Source organism: Sinocyclocheilus rhinocerous, unplaced genomic scaffold, assembly GCF_001515625.1.
Source record: "Sinocyclocheilus rhinocerous isolate Xijiao unplaced genomic scaffold, SAMN03320098_v1.1 scaffold875, whole genome shotgun sequence".
In the NCBI taxonomy this organism is placed as follows: domain Eukaryota; kingdom Metazoa; phylum Chordata; class Actinopteri; order Cypriniformes; family Cyprinidae; genus Sinocyclocheilus; species Sinocyclocheilus rhinocerous.
Window position 1 is genome coordinate 318,676 of NW_015659463.1, and position 11,864 is coordinate 330,539.

An 11,864-nucleotide genomic window follows, 5' to 3' on the forward strand; every position below is an offset into this window, starting at 1 on the left:
CGTATTTCGTCATTCAAAATCCCGTTTGTGGCACAGCAAAGTGTGGTGAATCATCTCTAAGACTGACACTTAAGATTTAGTCCTACACTTAGCTTAAATTACGACTGAGATGCTTGATAACTAACCTTTAAGCGCAGCTTTGAGCCAAGAATGTTTTTATACTTAAGTCAATTCTTAGCAGCGTTCTTGAGAGTAATTCTCAGAGGCTTGATAAATACGGGCCCAGACCTATTTGGATGAGTCCCGGTTGAGTCTGATGACATATTTGCAAAAAAATAAAAATAAAAATAAAAGTTTTGGAAAATAAGAAAGAAGAACATTTTCTGAAGAATCTTGAATGGTTCTTAATCTTGCCAAACTAACCCTGATGCTAAGGTGTTCAGGGTGGTTTGTAGTGCTTAGCTATAGGTTGTTGCTTACTGCGTGAATGAAAAAAAAAACAGCTCTATCACAAGTCTCTGCGATTTTCACGGTTCAATGCAAGTCTTTTGGAAATTTGTCAGAAAATAATTGGAATGCTAGTAACAAGCTGTGTAATTTTTAGTAAATGTTTTGGCTTAAAATGCATAGTGCAAAAGTGTGCATTTATTTTATATATTTTTTTTATTATTATTCCTATTTTTGCCTGTTTATTTTTTATTTATTTTTTTGATAATATGTTTTGTTTTCTATTTTAAAACTAATTTAATGTGAAATAAAAGAAGTATATCAAATTTAAGGCACAGATTTGGCAACGCTTTGCTTGAAATAACACTTCAAAAAGTTTTTGAGTTGCTTGAGTATTTGTTGTGAATTTGTAATTTCTGTCATTTCCAAAATGCCCACACATGTAACATTTGTTCTGTCATTCAATTTTTTTTTAGCTAATTTTAATTTAGTTTTATAACAAAAGATCTGAATCAAATTCATATAGTCAATTTATCACTGATTTTGTCTTTGTTTCTAAAGTTGATGCTCTTGTAGAGATTTCCCGAATGAGCCATATTTTGTTCTTTAAACAAGAAATTCAATTAAATCAGGGCTGTCATTTGATTAAACATTTTAATTGTATTAATTGCATGGCATGGCAGATTAAAAGCAATCTGTGTTTTCTGTTTTTTTTTTTTTTTTTTACATTTCTAAGTAAAAGAAGCTGAATTAGATGCAAAATAAACGTGCTGGATCAAGTCGTTTCTCAATTATTTCTGTGATCACACATCATTCGTATTTGTATTTTAACTTGGAAAACCCCCGAAAATGTGTCTTTATTTTGTGTTTCCTTCACTGTAAAACGTGATAACCTGCAATTGTTGGATTTAATAGCTATTCCTGACTGATTTAACCCATAAAATTGAATATGTTGGTATAAATGAATGTATTTAGATTGATTTGACTTGTATAAAACCAGTTAACTTAGATTTAACTTTTCGGTGCATTAAAAAATATAGCTAAAAATCTTTTTTTGCTTATGCAGATTTTCTACATCATTTCTTAAAGTTGAGCGAAGTTTAACACCATTTCCTAACCAGATGGGATGCAACAAGTTTCCAGCAAGTTTTTCTGACCTCAATGAAAGCGGAAAGTCTGCGAAATGACAACATGAAGTCCAGAAACTGTAGGGTAACCATTTGTCACTTTTTGACTCAAAAGCGCCACCTATGTGCCTTGTATTGAACTGCATTTAATAGTGGTCTATTATTTTATTAAAGGGATAGTTCTCCCAAAAATGAAAATTTTGTCATTAATTACTCACCCTCATGTTGTTTCAAACCCGTAAGACCTCCGTTCATCTTTGGAACACAAATTAAGATATTTTTGATGGACTCTGAGAGCTGTCTGACCCTCCCATAGATAGTAGGGGTCCTTACACGATCAAGGTCCAGAAATGTAGCAAGGACATTGGTAAAATAACCCTAGCGCCATTTTGGAGAGTATCCGCTGAACGTAAATTGCGTATGCTGTTTTGTGTCAGCTGTGTTAAAAGCAATCTGTGTTTTCTGTTTTTTTTTTTTTTTTTTTACATTTCTAAGTAAAAGATTGTCATTTTGTGATTTTATATTTTATATATCACTATGTTGATTCCCAATATATCCCAAAATTTTACTAGCCTACAAATTAAGTACAATGTATTTTTATATAAAAGGGGAACGTGTGAAAGGTGACACAAAGATTCTTCAGAACAGTTTTTTTCTGACCCTGATATTAAAATATAAATATAATCACGCATCATCCTTCAGCAGCTTTTTAAAACTGAAGCCATAAACACATGCTGATAATCAGTGTCAGCATTAAATCTCATGCACACAGACACACATGCACTCGCACAGACGCACTGTGGAGACAGATGCTACGAGTATCAATCATCCTGACCTCCTTCTAACTTTTCCTCTGTCCTTGATTCACTACGCTCTTATGCAACACAGAATGTGCGCCTGCCGCCAAATGACATCTCACTGATGCCGTGTGTGTGTTTGTTTGTGAGTTATTTTGAGCAGCAGCATCAATGCAGGACCTGTCAGTGTAGGAGGGTTAATAAGCCTCGAGACTTCAGAGCGTTCGCTTTTCTTCGGCAGAGATTTGTTCCTGCGCCGGTGGAGGGGGGAGCCGAGACATGTTGTGCTTTGGGATTCTTAGTACACATTGCATCAAACAGCGCTAACAGCAAACAGGATATGAAAGATGAAGTCTGAATGCGCCAAGACAAGCGGTGGGAGGCAACGTTGGATCTGATGCGGTTCATCTTTGGAACACAAATTAAGATATTTTTGATGGACTCTGAGAGCTGTCTGACCCTCCCATAGATAGTAGGGGTCCTTACACGATCAAGGTCCAGAAATGTAGCAAGGACATTGGTAAAATAACCCTAGCGCCATTTTGGAGAGTATCCGCTGAACGTAAATTGCGTATGCTGTTTTGTGTCAGCTGTGCCACGCGGATACGTTGTTTACGTCGTTTACGCTTTGATTTGAACGAAAACAACGTATCTGCGTGGCGCAGCTGACACAAAACCATTGCATCAAACAGCGCTAACAGCAAACAGGATATGAAAGATGAAGTCTGAATGCGCCAAGACAAGCGGTGGGAGGCAACGTTGGGTCTGATGTGTGTCGCAAAGGCTTCGGGCCCTTTGTGTCATCGTGGCTGGGGAGCGAACGTGTTATATAGGTGTTGAACCCCCTTGTGTGGCTGTTAGATTAAATCTTAACAGAATGAAGGCAAAAGCTACGGGTGAAAGCAGTCTGAACAGGGAAACTTCGATTTAACTTTGTTAAAGTTTGAGAGGACACTAATCAAAAAGATTAGGCAAGGCAAGGCAAGGCAAGTTTATTTGTATAGCACATTTCATACACAATGGTAATTCAAAGTGCTTTACATAAAAGAAAAGAAAAAAAATAATAATAATAATAATCACAACAATAAAACAAGGAATTTAAAAACATTGGGACCTTGATCGTGTAAGGACACTTGCTGTCTATGGGAGGGTCAGACAGCTCTCAGATTCCATCAAAAACATCTTAATTTGTGTTCCGAAGATGAACGGAGGTCTTACGGGTTTGGAACAGCATGAGGGTGAGTAATTAATGACAGAATTTTCATTTTTGGGTGAACTATCCCTTTAACATTGAAGAGAATTGCAATAAGATAGAATACTACAAAATTCAACAATTTAAATACAAGAAAGCTTAGAGAGATTTAATAGAAAATGTAATATTTAATTTATTAAAAAAATTATTAACTAAATAAAATAAATATATTTATAAATAATAAAAAATAATAACAATACATTTCATATCACATTTTCGCTTTCAGTAAGATCAAATAATATCTGTGTTGTAATTAAAGAAAAAAGTCTTGACCAGGGGCGCATCAGGTACTCACGAGCGAGACTATGCTCCAGAGAGGAAACAAAAAGTGGATCCCATTGCAAGAAACAAAAATAATCCACGTCCAGGCACTCACATAGCAGGCAAAATATATATTTTAAAATAACGTACATTTTTTTTCCCCCCTGCTATGTGAGTGCCTGGACGTGGATTATTTTTGTTTCTTGCAATGGGATCCACTTTTTGTTTTTAATATCTGTGTTGTGTTGTGCCTGGTTAGGACATGTGTTAGTCTGGACAGATCATGTTTGAACAAAGATGAGAACACAGCTGTCTTGTTAGAAAGTGAATTGTAGTCATTAATGACTCATTATTTAACAGATCTATTAGCCCGCAGACTGCTGCAGTCGCCTCTCTGATAGCTTCAGTTTCATACATCTGTTTCAGTATGAGCCTTTTGGGAAAACATAATGTTTATGTATTGCAATATCACCCATGCATTTCTAATAAAATAGCAGATCAGTTGCAGGTGACTTGAGATGTGCATATAACACAACCAAAGGACCTTCACATTCAGCACTTCTCTTCTGAAATAGACTGACAAAGACATCATTAACTCCCCTCATTCTTCTGATTAATGGATCCGTCCGAAAAGCATTAATATCATGCAGGAGTTCATTTTTTTTCCACAAGATAATTTCTCTTCTATATTTGTGGTCAGAAATGTCCCGGGGTTTGAGCAGTGAGTAATGGGTGTTATTACGAAATCACTGGCGAGTTCATTTATTACTGCATTTGTTCAGCATTTTCCGCTTCTTTTGTAGAAAACCTTTTTCTCCATCTACATGTTCATAAACAACAGGTTTAAATGGCTGCAAACCATCCCAAATATTATGCCAAATATCAAAACCCAAAGCAAACTGTAATTTGCACAATGTATTACTGTTTTGAGTCTTATTTGCTATTAAATCATCAATGCATTTGCAGTCATCTGACAGTCAGCAATAGGTGTTAAACTAAAGCACTTGCAATGTGTTCATTTGTGTTCCAGTAATTAGCATATTCATTAGTGCGATTTGCATTGATTAAGTTGATTTATGCAAGTATGTATCAGCATAAAAAGAAGATGCGGTGAGCTGATTAGTTAAAGGGGTCCTATTATGCTTTTTCACTTTTTCAACTTTAGTTAGTCTGTAATGTTGCTGTTTGAGCATAAAAAAGATCTGCAAAGTTACAAAGCTCAAAGTCCACTTCAAAAGGAGATATTTTATTTAACAGAAATCACTTTTCAAAAACTACAGCGAACGACTCGTTTGGACTACAACGCAAAATTTCGGGGAATTGTGATATCACAAATATTGACGAATGGGACGAGACCTGGTTGAGCTGCACTAGAAAAGGCAACAAGGTTTATCACTATGTCGGAGACACGCTACACTCTAAAAAATGCTGGGTTAAATATAACCCATCGCTGGGTTAAAAAGGGACAAACCCAGCTATTGGGTAGGCCTATAAGTCTAAAAACCAATAGTGTACGCTATAAATTCAAGAGCAGTGCATATGAGGAGCAGTGCATGTTACTTTAAGCTAAACCAGAAAGTGCTCTAAGTGTGCTCTATCGTTTGTGTGTGATGCACACGTTTAACGAAGATGATCACCAGCTAGGCACAATCTTTTCCTCTCAATACTAGTCTCTCTCCTGCAGAGAAGTCTGTAATCAGGCCAAGGGTAGAGAGAGAGTGTGTGTGAGCGTGGGTGGGTGTGTGGATGTCTCGGATAGACGAGGCTGTGTAAAAGGTTTTTTGGGTGAGTGGACGGGAAAAAAAGGAAACGAGGGCGATCAAGAAAGGAAGAGAGCACACAGGGACAGAGAGAGAGAGATTTATAGCATGCCTAGACTAAAAGCACTTGGGAAATTATGCAGAATTGCAGCTCAAAAACACTCAGCAAGTAGCGCACCGAGCAGTCGGAATATTTCTAATGAGCGCTAAATTAACGCCAGGATGTCTGCTGATGGATTTGAGACAGACATTAACCTGCAATCAGACGCTGTTTGAAATGAGCCACAGCCGTACCTGGAGAAAATCACAGCTATATTAGCATTTGAGTGTCAACGCTGTGATTAAATGCCTTCATTAATAAAAACGCCTGGCTGATTAGAATGCCGGCTGAAGGAAGCATTTTGTGTGCACGTATTCATCATAAAGATCAATTGTTTTACTATTTCAGATTGCAGATACGGATTTCAAGTGAGCAAACGCACCATTTTCTTTATTGCATATCAAAATGAACAGTATGACATGGCCTTTACATCCAAACCATGCACGTGGCACCAAGAGTTTGGGGGCTTGCAAAAACCCCAAGACTAGGAAAAGAACTGAGCATCAATTTTGCACCAAATAATTGCTGCAATAATGATCCAAATGAGTCCCAAACCCCCACAGGATAACCATTAATATCTGTCATATCTGAATGAAAGCAAACTTGCATGTTCCCTGGAGTAACCTGGAGTGTCTTGCTTAAAGAGATAGTTCATCTAAAATGGCAAATTCCGTCATCATTTACTCAACTTCGTGTCATTTCAAACCTGTATGACTTTCTTTCTTCACACAAAGGAACTGTCATTTGTCAACACAATGAAAGTCAATGAGTCCAATGTTGCTTTGGACCCTATTGGCTTTGATTTTGTAAAGAAAAAGAGTTGCAACATTCTTAAAAAATAGCATATTTTAAGTCATACAGGTTTGAAATGACACGAGGGTGAGGAAATGATGACGGCATTTGCATTTTTGGGTCAACTATTGAATCTCATGGCAATTCGTAACTATTTTCCATTTTGACAAATTGGTGGCTAATTTGTATGTTTTCATAAGACCTGCCTACACCCCACTGATGGTTATGTTTAGGGATTGACATTCATGCTTACTTTTTTTCCTAAAAACTGTTGCTGCATCTCTTTTCAAAGCCTGCGCCCTCTGCAGGTCGCACATATGTGCACTTATATGTCATTAAGGCTGCAACATTTCGGAAAAGTAACCATTAAATTGCAAAGTAAGAAAGAAATTACAATAATTTAGGCCTCACAAGAAATAACAGTTGAATGACACATCCTTGATCTTTGTATGTGGCCGACATGCAACCTCTGGAGGGCGCAGCCATATATGAAATGAGACACAGCTTCTATGTTTCTGTACAAATCACATTGCACAAATTCATCTGAAAATGCCATTGTTATGTTTTCGAACTATCCATTTGAGGACACATTGGTGAAAACTCACATATGCCTTGAGGGATTCGAACCCATAACCTTCCAGCCCAGATCTTGACCCACAAAGCCACATCTCAAACCTCATAATCTCAACCCTAAGCCTTTTTTCTACTCTAACTTCCAGGTGTCACAGATTGTCCGCAAACCCACATCCTTGGACACACATATACGTTCACTCACCGCCATCGTCCTCATCGAAGGAGTTCATGCAGGGGAAGTAGATGGCCAGGGCCTCAAAGGACGCGGACAAGCTGATGCGACTCTGCGAGCGCTCCATGTAAAGGCCCGGTGTAGGTGCCGGCGCCGTGTCCACCGGCTTGGGCAGGCGTGCCTGGGCATTCTTCACGCGGAGCACGGCACGCGGCGTCTTGGCTAACTTTCACCGGCCCCTTCGCCAGCCCCGTACAAGATAGAAAAACAAACGGCAAAGCACCCTCGTAGGTCCCTGTGGACCTGGTTTGGCTTCAAGAATCCTGTCCAGATGTGATGTCCAGAGTTTTTGGTGTCTCTAAAGTCCTTATTTTGATTTGTTTCTGTCCAGATCTTGAGGACAGAGGATTAGGATGGATGGAGTCTCATCTCAGAGGCTGATGTCTCAGAGCTGTGCTGGATCTGCTTCAGAGAACATGATCTGTTGCTTTTCCCTGTCTAGCTGATCCCTCACCGGGCTGTGCAGTGGATGGACGGATAGTGTATACTGCCGTTTGTCTGTGTGTCTGTGTGAGAGAGAGAAGAGGAGAAATGGAGAGAGAGAAGGAGAGATGGGATTGTAGAGACAGACAGACGGAGAGAGAGAGAGAGAGACAGGGTGAAAAGGTTCTTACTATTCTAGCAGTCTGAGGCTGATTCACTTCATTCAGCGCTGAGCTCTTTGTGGAGACAAAAAGTGGGAGGAGACACCCGAGAGCTGTTGCTGGGATTCAGGATATTGGCCAATCACATGCCGGATGTCAGGATGTGGGCGTGGCCACTGTCTACAGGCACAATAGCTGTGAATATCTTTCATCCTTCACAGACATCGACCGTCTCGCTCTCTCTCCGCTAACACGGTGAAGTGGGAATCTTGAAACATTGGGAAGCTGATAGATTTCAGACAAGGTTTGATTGCAGTATGTTTCTGCCTCTCTCTTTCCAATCAAACCTGATTGTTTTAACAGTAAATCACAAACATAAACTGCAACAGTAGGCTATATATTAAGACCTATCAAATCAATAATGTTCTGAATATTCATATTAATTCATTTAATTCAACCATGAAGAAAAGTAATCTCACATTTTATAGATTAAATAGTAATCATTTATTTTAGTGAATGCTTCCTGTAAATGCATTTCATTTTAATAATAAGAATAATACATTTTAACTTGTCCACCAGTTTGTAAGTAAATAATAAATAAATAATTAAATTACTGATATAGTAATGCAATAGAAATAAGGCAAGACATTCCGAAAAGCTTAGAAATAGAATATTATTATTTTTTACATTTCAAATTTTTTTTGTCTAATTTTTTAATGCAAAAATAGATTAATAATAATAATTTGTAGAGTGTTGCTATTGTTAACTAAAACTATGAACATTGTTTTCCTAGCTGAAATAAAGCTGAAATAAAGTAAAATAAAAATATTACATGAAAAATGTAAATAAAAAGTCTTGACAATTAACTGAAAATAACTTGAAGTACTAAACTGATATAAAATAAATTAAAGGCAAATAAAAATAAGAAAAACTAATAAATATGATAAAAGTGCATAAAAATAAATCAAACTGAAATTAAAATGAAAACTGAAAATGTAAAAATAGAAACAGCATCAACAAACAGGACTATTGCCTTTGATTCGGACATTGTATGTTGTGAATTAAAGTACAAGTAAATAGCAACAAAATGACAGTAAAACATTTTTTAGTGAATATTCTCTGATGATTGGCAATTTAAACGCAGCCATTGACAGCACCTGTGGGCTTCAGCTGTATTTAACCCACAATACTTCTTTAAGAAGCAGAATAAAAGAATGACACTGCTAGCTGAGAACAGTCATCTTCTGTTAAAGACACATTTTGTCTTCTGTGTGTCTGGCAGAAGAGGCTGAGAGTGTGTCTGTCTGTGTCTCTGTGTGTGTGTGTGTGTGTGTGTGTGTGTGTGTGTCTGAGAGGTCTGAAAATGTCACCTGTGCCACCTCAATGAACAATCACAACTCTACTGCAAATAACAAACGCAGGAACATCACTCATAGTTATGAACGCCTCATAACGATGCTGACAATCTCGCTCGCTCTCTCAAAGTGCATCCTGTCAATTTTTGTATAGATTTAGTCTTTGTATATGGTTTAACCTTAGCAGGTTTACCAGAGTTCATCGGATTGTATGCTAACCCTCACTTTGGTTGTATGCAAGTTTTTGAAGGATTAACTAGATTTTTACATTTTCAGACAATTTGAGTAATGCACATTGATATGTGTTTGTTGCCAAGTTGCTATGTGATAACTGATATGTATTTTGCAAGTACCATGGTACAGTATATTCAAATACCAGAGTATTATCATCTGATACCATCATGGTACATATCATCACAGTACTGTTTTATAAGGGGAAATCACTGGTAATCATTCAGTCACTACAAAAAAAGTATTAAAAAGCAACATGATATTGCCATTAGCTTTTAACAGGTACCACAGTATTCTTGGAAGTACCTTGGAGCATTGTTTTTATTGTTAGCTAAAATTAAAACAAGAATTGTTTTCGTTTATTAAAATAAAGTTAACATAAAATCAATTATAAATATTAAAAGACAAATTTGATATGTTGTATTGGCTGTAAGATGTAAGTTAAAAGGACTAAAACTGAAATACAAATAGCTAAAATCAATATAAAAATTTAACATTACAAAAGCATATAATAAATTACTAAAACTTTACAATTAATATGAAAACTGAAAATATAAAAATAAAATTGAATTAAAAATATTAATAAACAGTATAATTGTAACATTGCCTTCGAGTACCATGGTAATTCCCTTTGATACCATCACCGCACACTGAAATTTTTTTTTATTGTATGGGTTATTATGAATTGTGTGTGTGTGTATGTGTGTGTGTGTGTGTGTGTGTGTGTGTGTGTGTGTGTGTGTGTAAAAATGCAAGTTTTCTGTTAGGATGTGAATTGTGATTGGGTAGGTTATAGGATATATAACAGTAAAACAATAAAAGTGTCTATTTAAAGTGTGTGTGTATTAGAGTTGTCTTGATCACTGAATTAGCCAATGGCAGTTGTTCTGGTTCTTGTTCACTGCTTCACTGACCTTTTACCATGTTGTTCCATCTACCAGCGGGACCCTGGGGAAGGGGCCGTCTCACGGTGATGGCATCTTAAGTGCCAGACACCAATGAAACCTGACAGATGCTGAGAGTAAAAAGTGAACACAAGTTTGTGTGTGTGAAAGAGAGAACATACAGGAGGAGGAAAGACAGTCAAATTAGGGCAGGATTTTTCTCTCCCTTCCAAACAACATGTACTTGCAACAGTTGACACCCCTTCTGTTCAAACCCATGGCAGAAACCCATTATCATGCTGTAAATATTCCAAAAGAGGGTAAGATCATTGTAATGTTTTTCTGTGATGACCAGAAACCCACTTGCACTATTATATGACTATTATATGGCATATCAGTAGTTCATCAAACCCTTCAAGTGTAGCCCTTTTCATCATTTGATTTTAATTTAGACTACATAACTAAGTTAAATGAGGCTATTCCAAATAATACACAATAATACACAAAAAAACGGTACCTTGAAAGATCGTAAACGTAAATTGAACGTTTTTTATATAGATTCTTTAAAAAATCCCAAGATTGAACTTTTACTAGTGAAGAACGTTCCAACGGCTGCTCGAAGCTTCGAAATCTTTATGAATCTTTAGTTTTGAATCAAGATTCACTTCGTAGTGAGTCACGTGATTTTACCAAACCGTTTGTTTCTTTTTTGCGTGATTTCAGATTTAAAAAGTCTACATATTGTAAAGATTACATTAATTGTAGCCTATTTATTGATATTTTAGATTATTAGACCTTCAGTCTCGCTATTTAATGAAAACATTTGTAACTGTCTTGTAGAAGTTTTCGCGGTGTTTTCGTTGCATTTGCACGTCAGCAGGTGTACACAACGTTTCAAGCGCTTCAAAACAGTGAGTGAATCATTTTGCGGAGCTATTTGCTGGATTGATTCGACTTTGATTCACTAACAAGTGACTCTTATGAACCGGCTATTTGAATGAATCACTTTGAAAGATTCACGACCTCAGGAGTTACCGTTTGAATCAGTCTGATGAATCCGTAATGCCGAGTTCACACTGCACGATTTTAGCCCGATTTTTCACTCGCCGACAGGTTTTGCGAAATCGCCGACAAATGCCTGACTGAAAAACACATGACCTACAGCCAATGAGAGACCAAGATACAGGGCAGCGGGAAGTTCGGGGAGGAGTTATATGAAACATAGTTTGCGGACCAGTGTTGCCAAATCCGCGATTGCCACCGGTTGGTTTTTATGTCAGCAGGTTGAAGCTACCCCAATAAGTGATATTTAGTCCCTGGAATGTGAATTGTACCAGGAGAACCCCGCCAAAAAAATTTGTATTTTACCCCCAAACGCGATTTTTACTGGGGGACCCCCTCGAAAGCAATTGGGCTATTTTCAGGCTAGTTTTGAGTAGTAATTGGGCGGGTTTTGTAGCGAAAACCTGGCAACCCTGCACCAGACAGAGCTGTCGGCGATTCTTCCTATTGTGAAGTCATGCAGTGTG

General features: G+C 37.3%; 1 protein-coding gene across 1 annotated transcript in view; it reads right to left on the reverse strand.

Moving 5' to 3' along the window:
- The window catches only part of LOC107723930 (regulating synaptic membrane exocytosis protein 4-like), a 40,691-nt gene extending 32,941 nt beyond the window's left edge, over positions 1-7,750 (reverse strand). Inside the window, exon 1 of the mRNA XM_016532661.1 lies at positions 7,252-7,750. Coding sequence (XP_016388147.1) covers positions 7,252-7,348 — 97 coding nt within the window. The 5' untranslated portion in view covers positions 7,349-7,750. The remainder of the gene's footprint in view (positions 1-7,251) is intronic.
- Between the last annotated feature and the right edge of the window lie 4,114 nt (positions 7,751-11,864).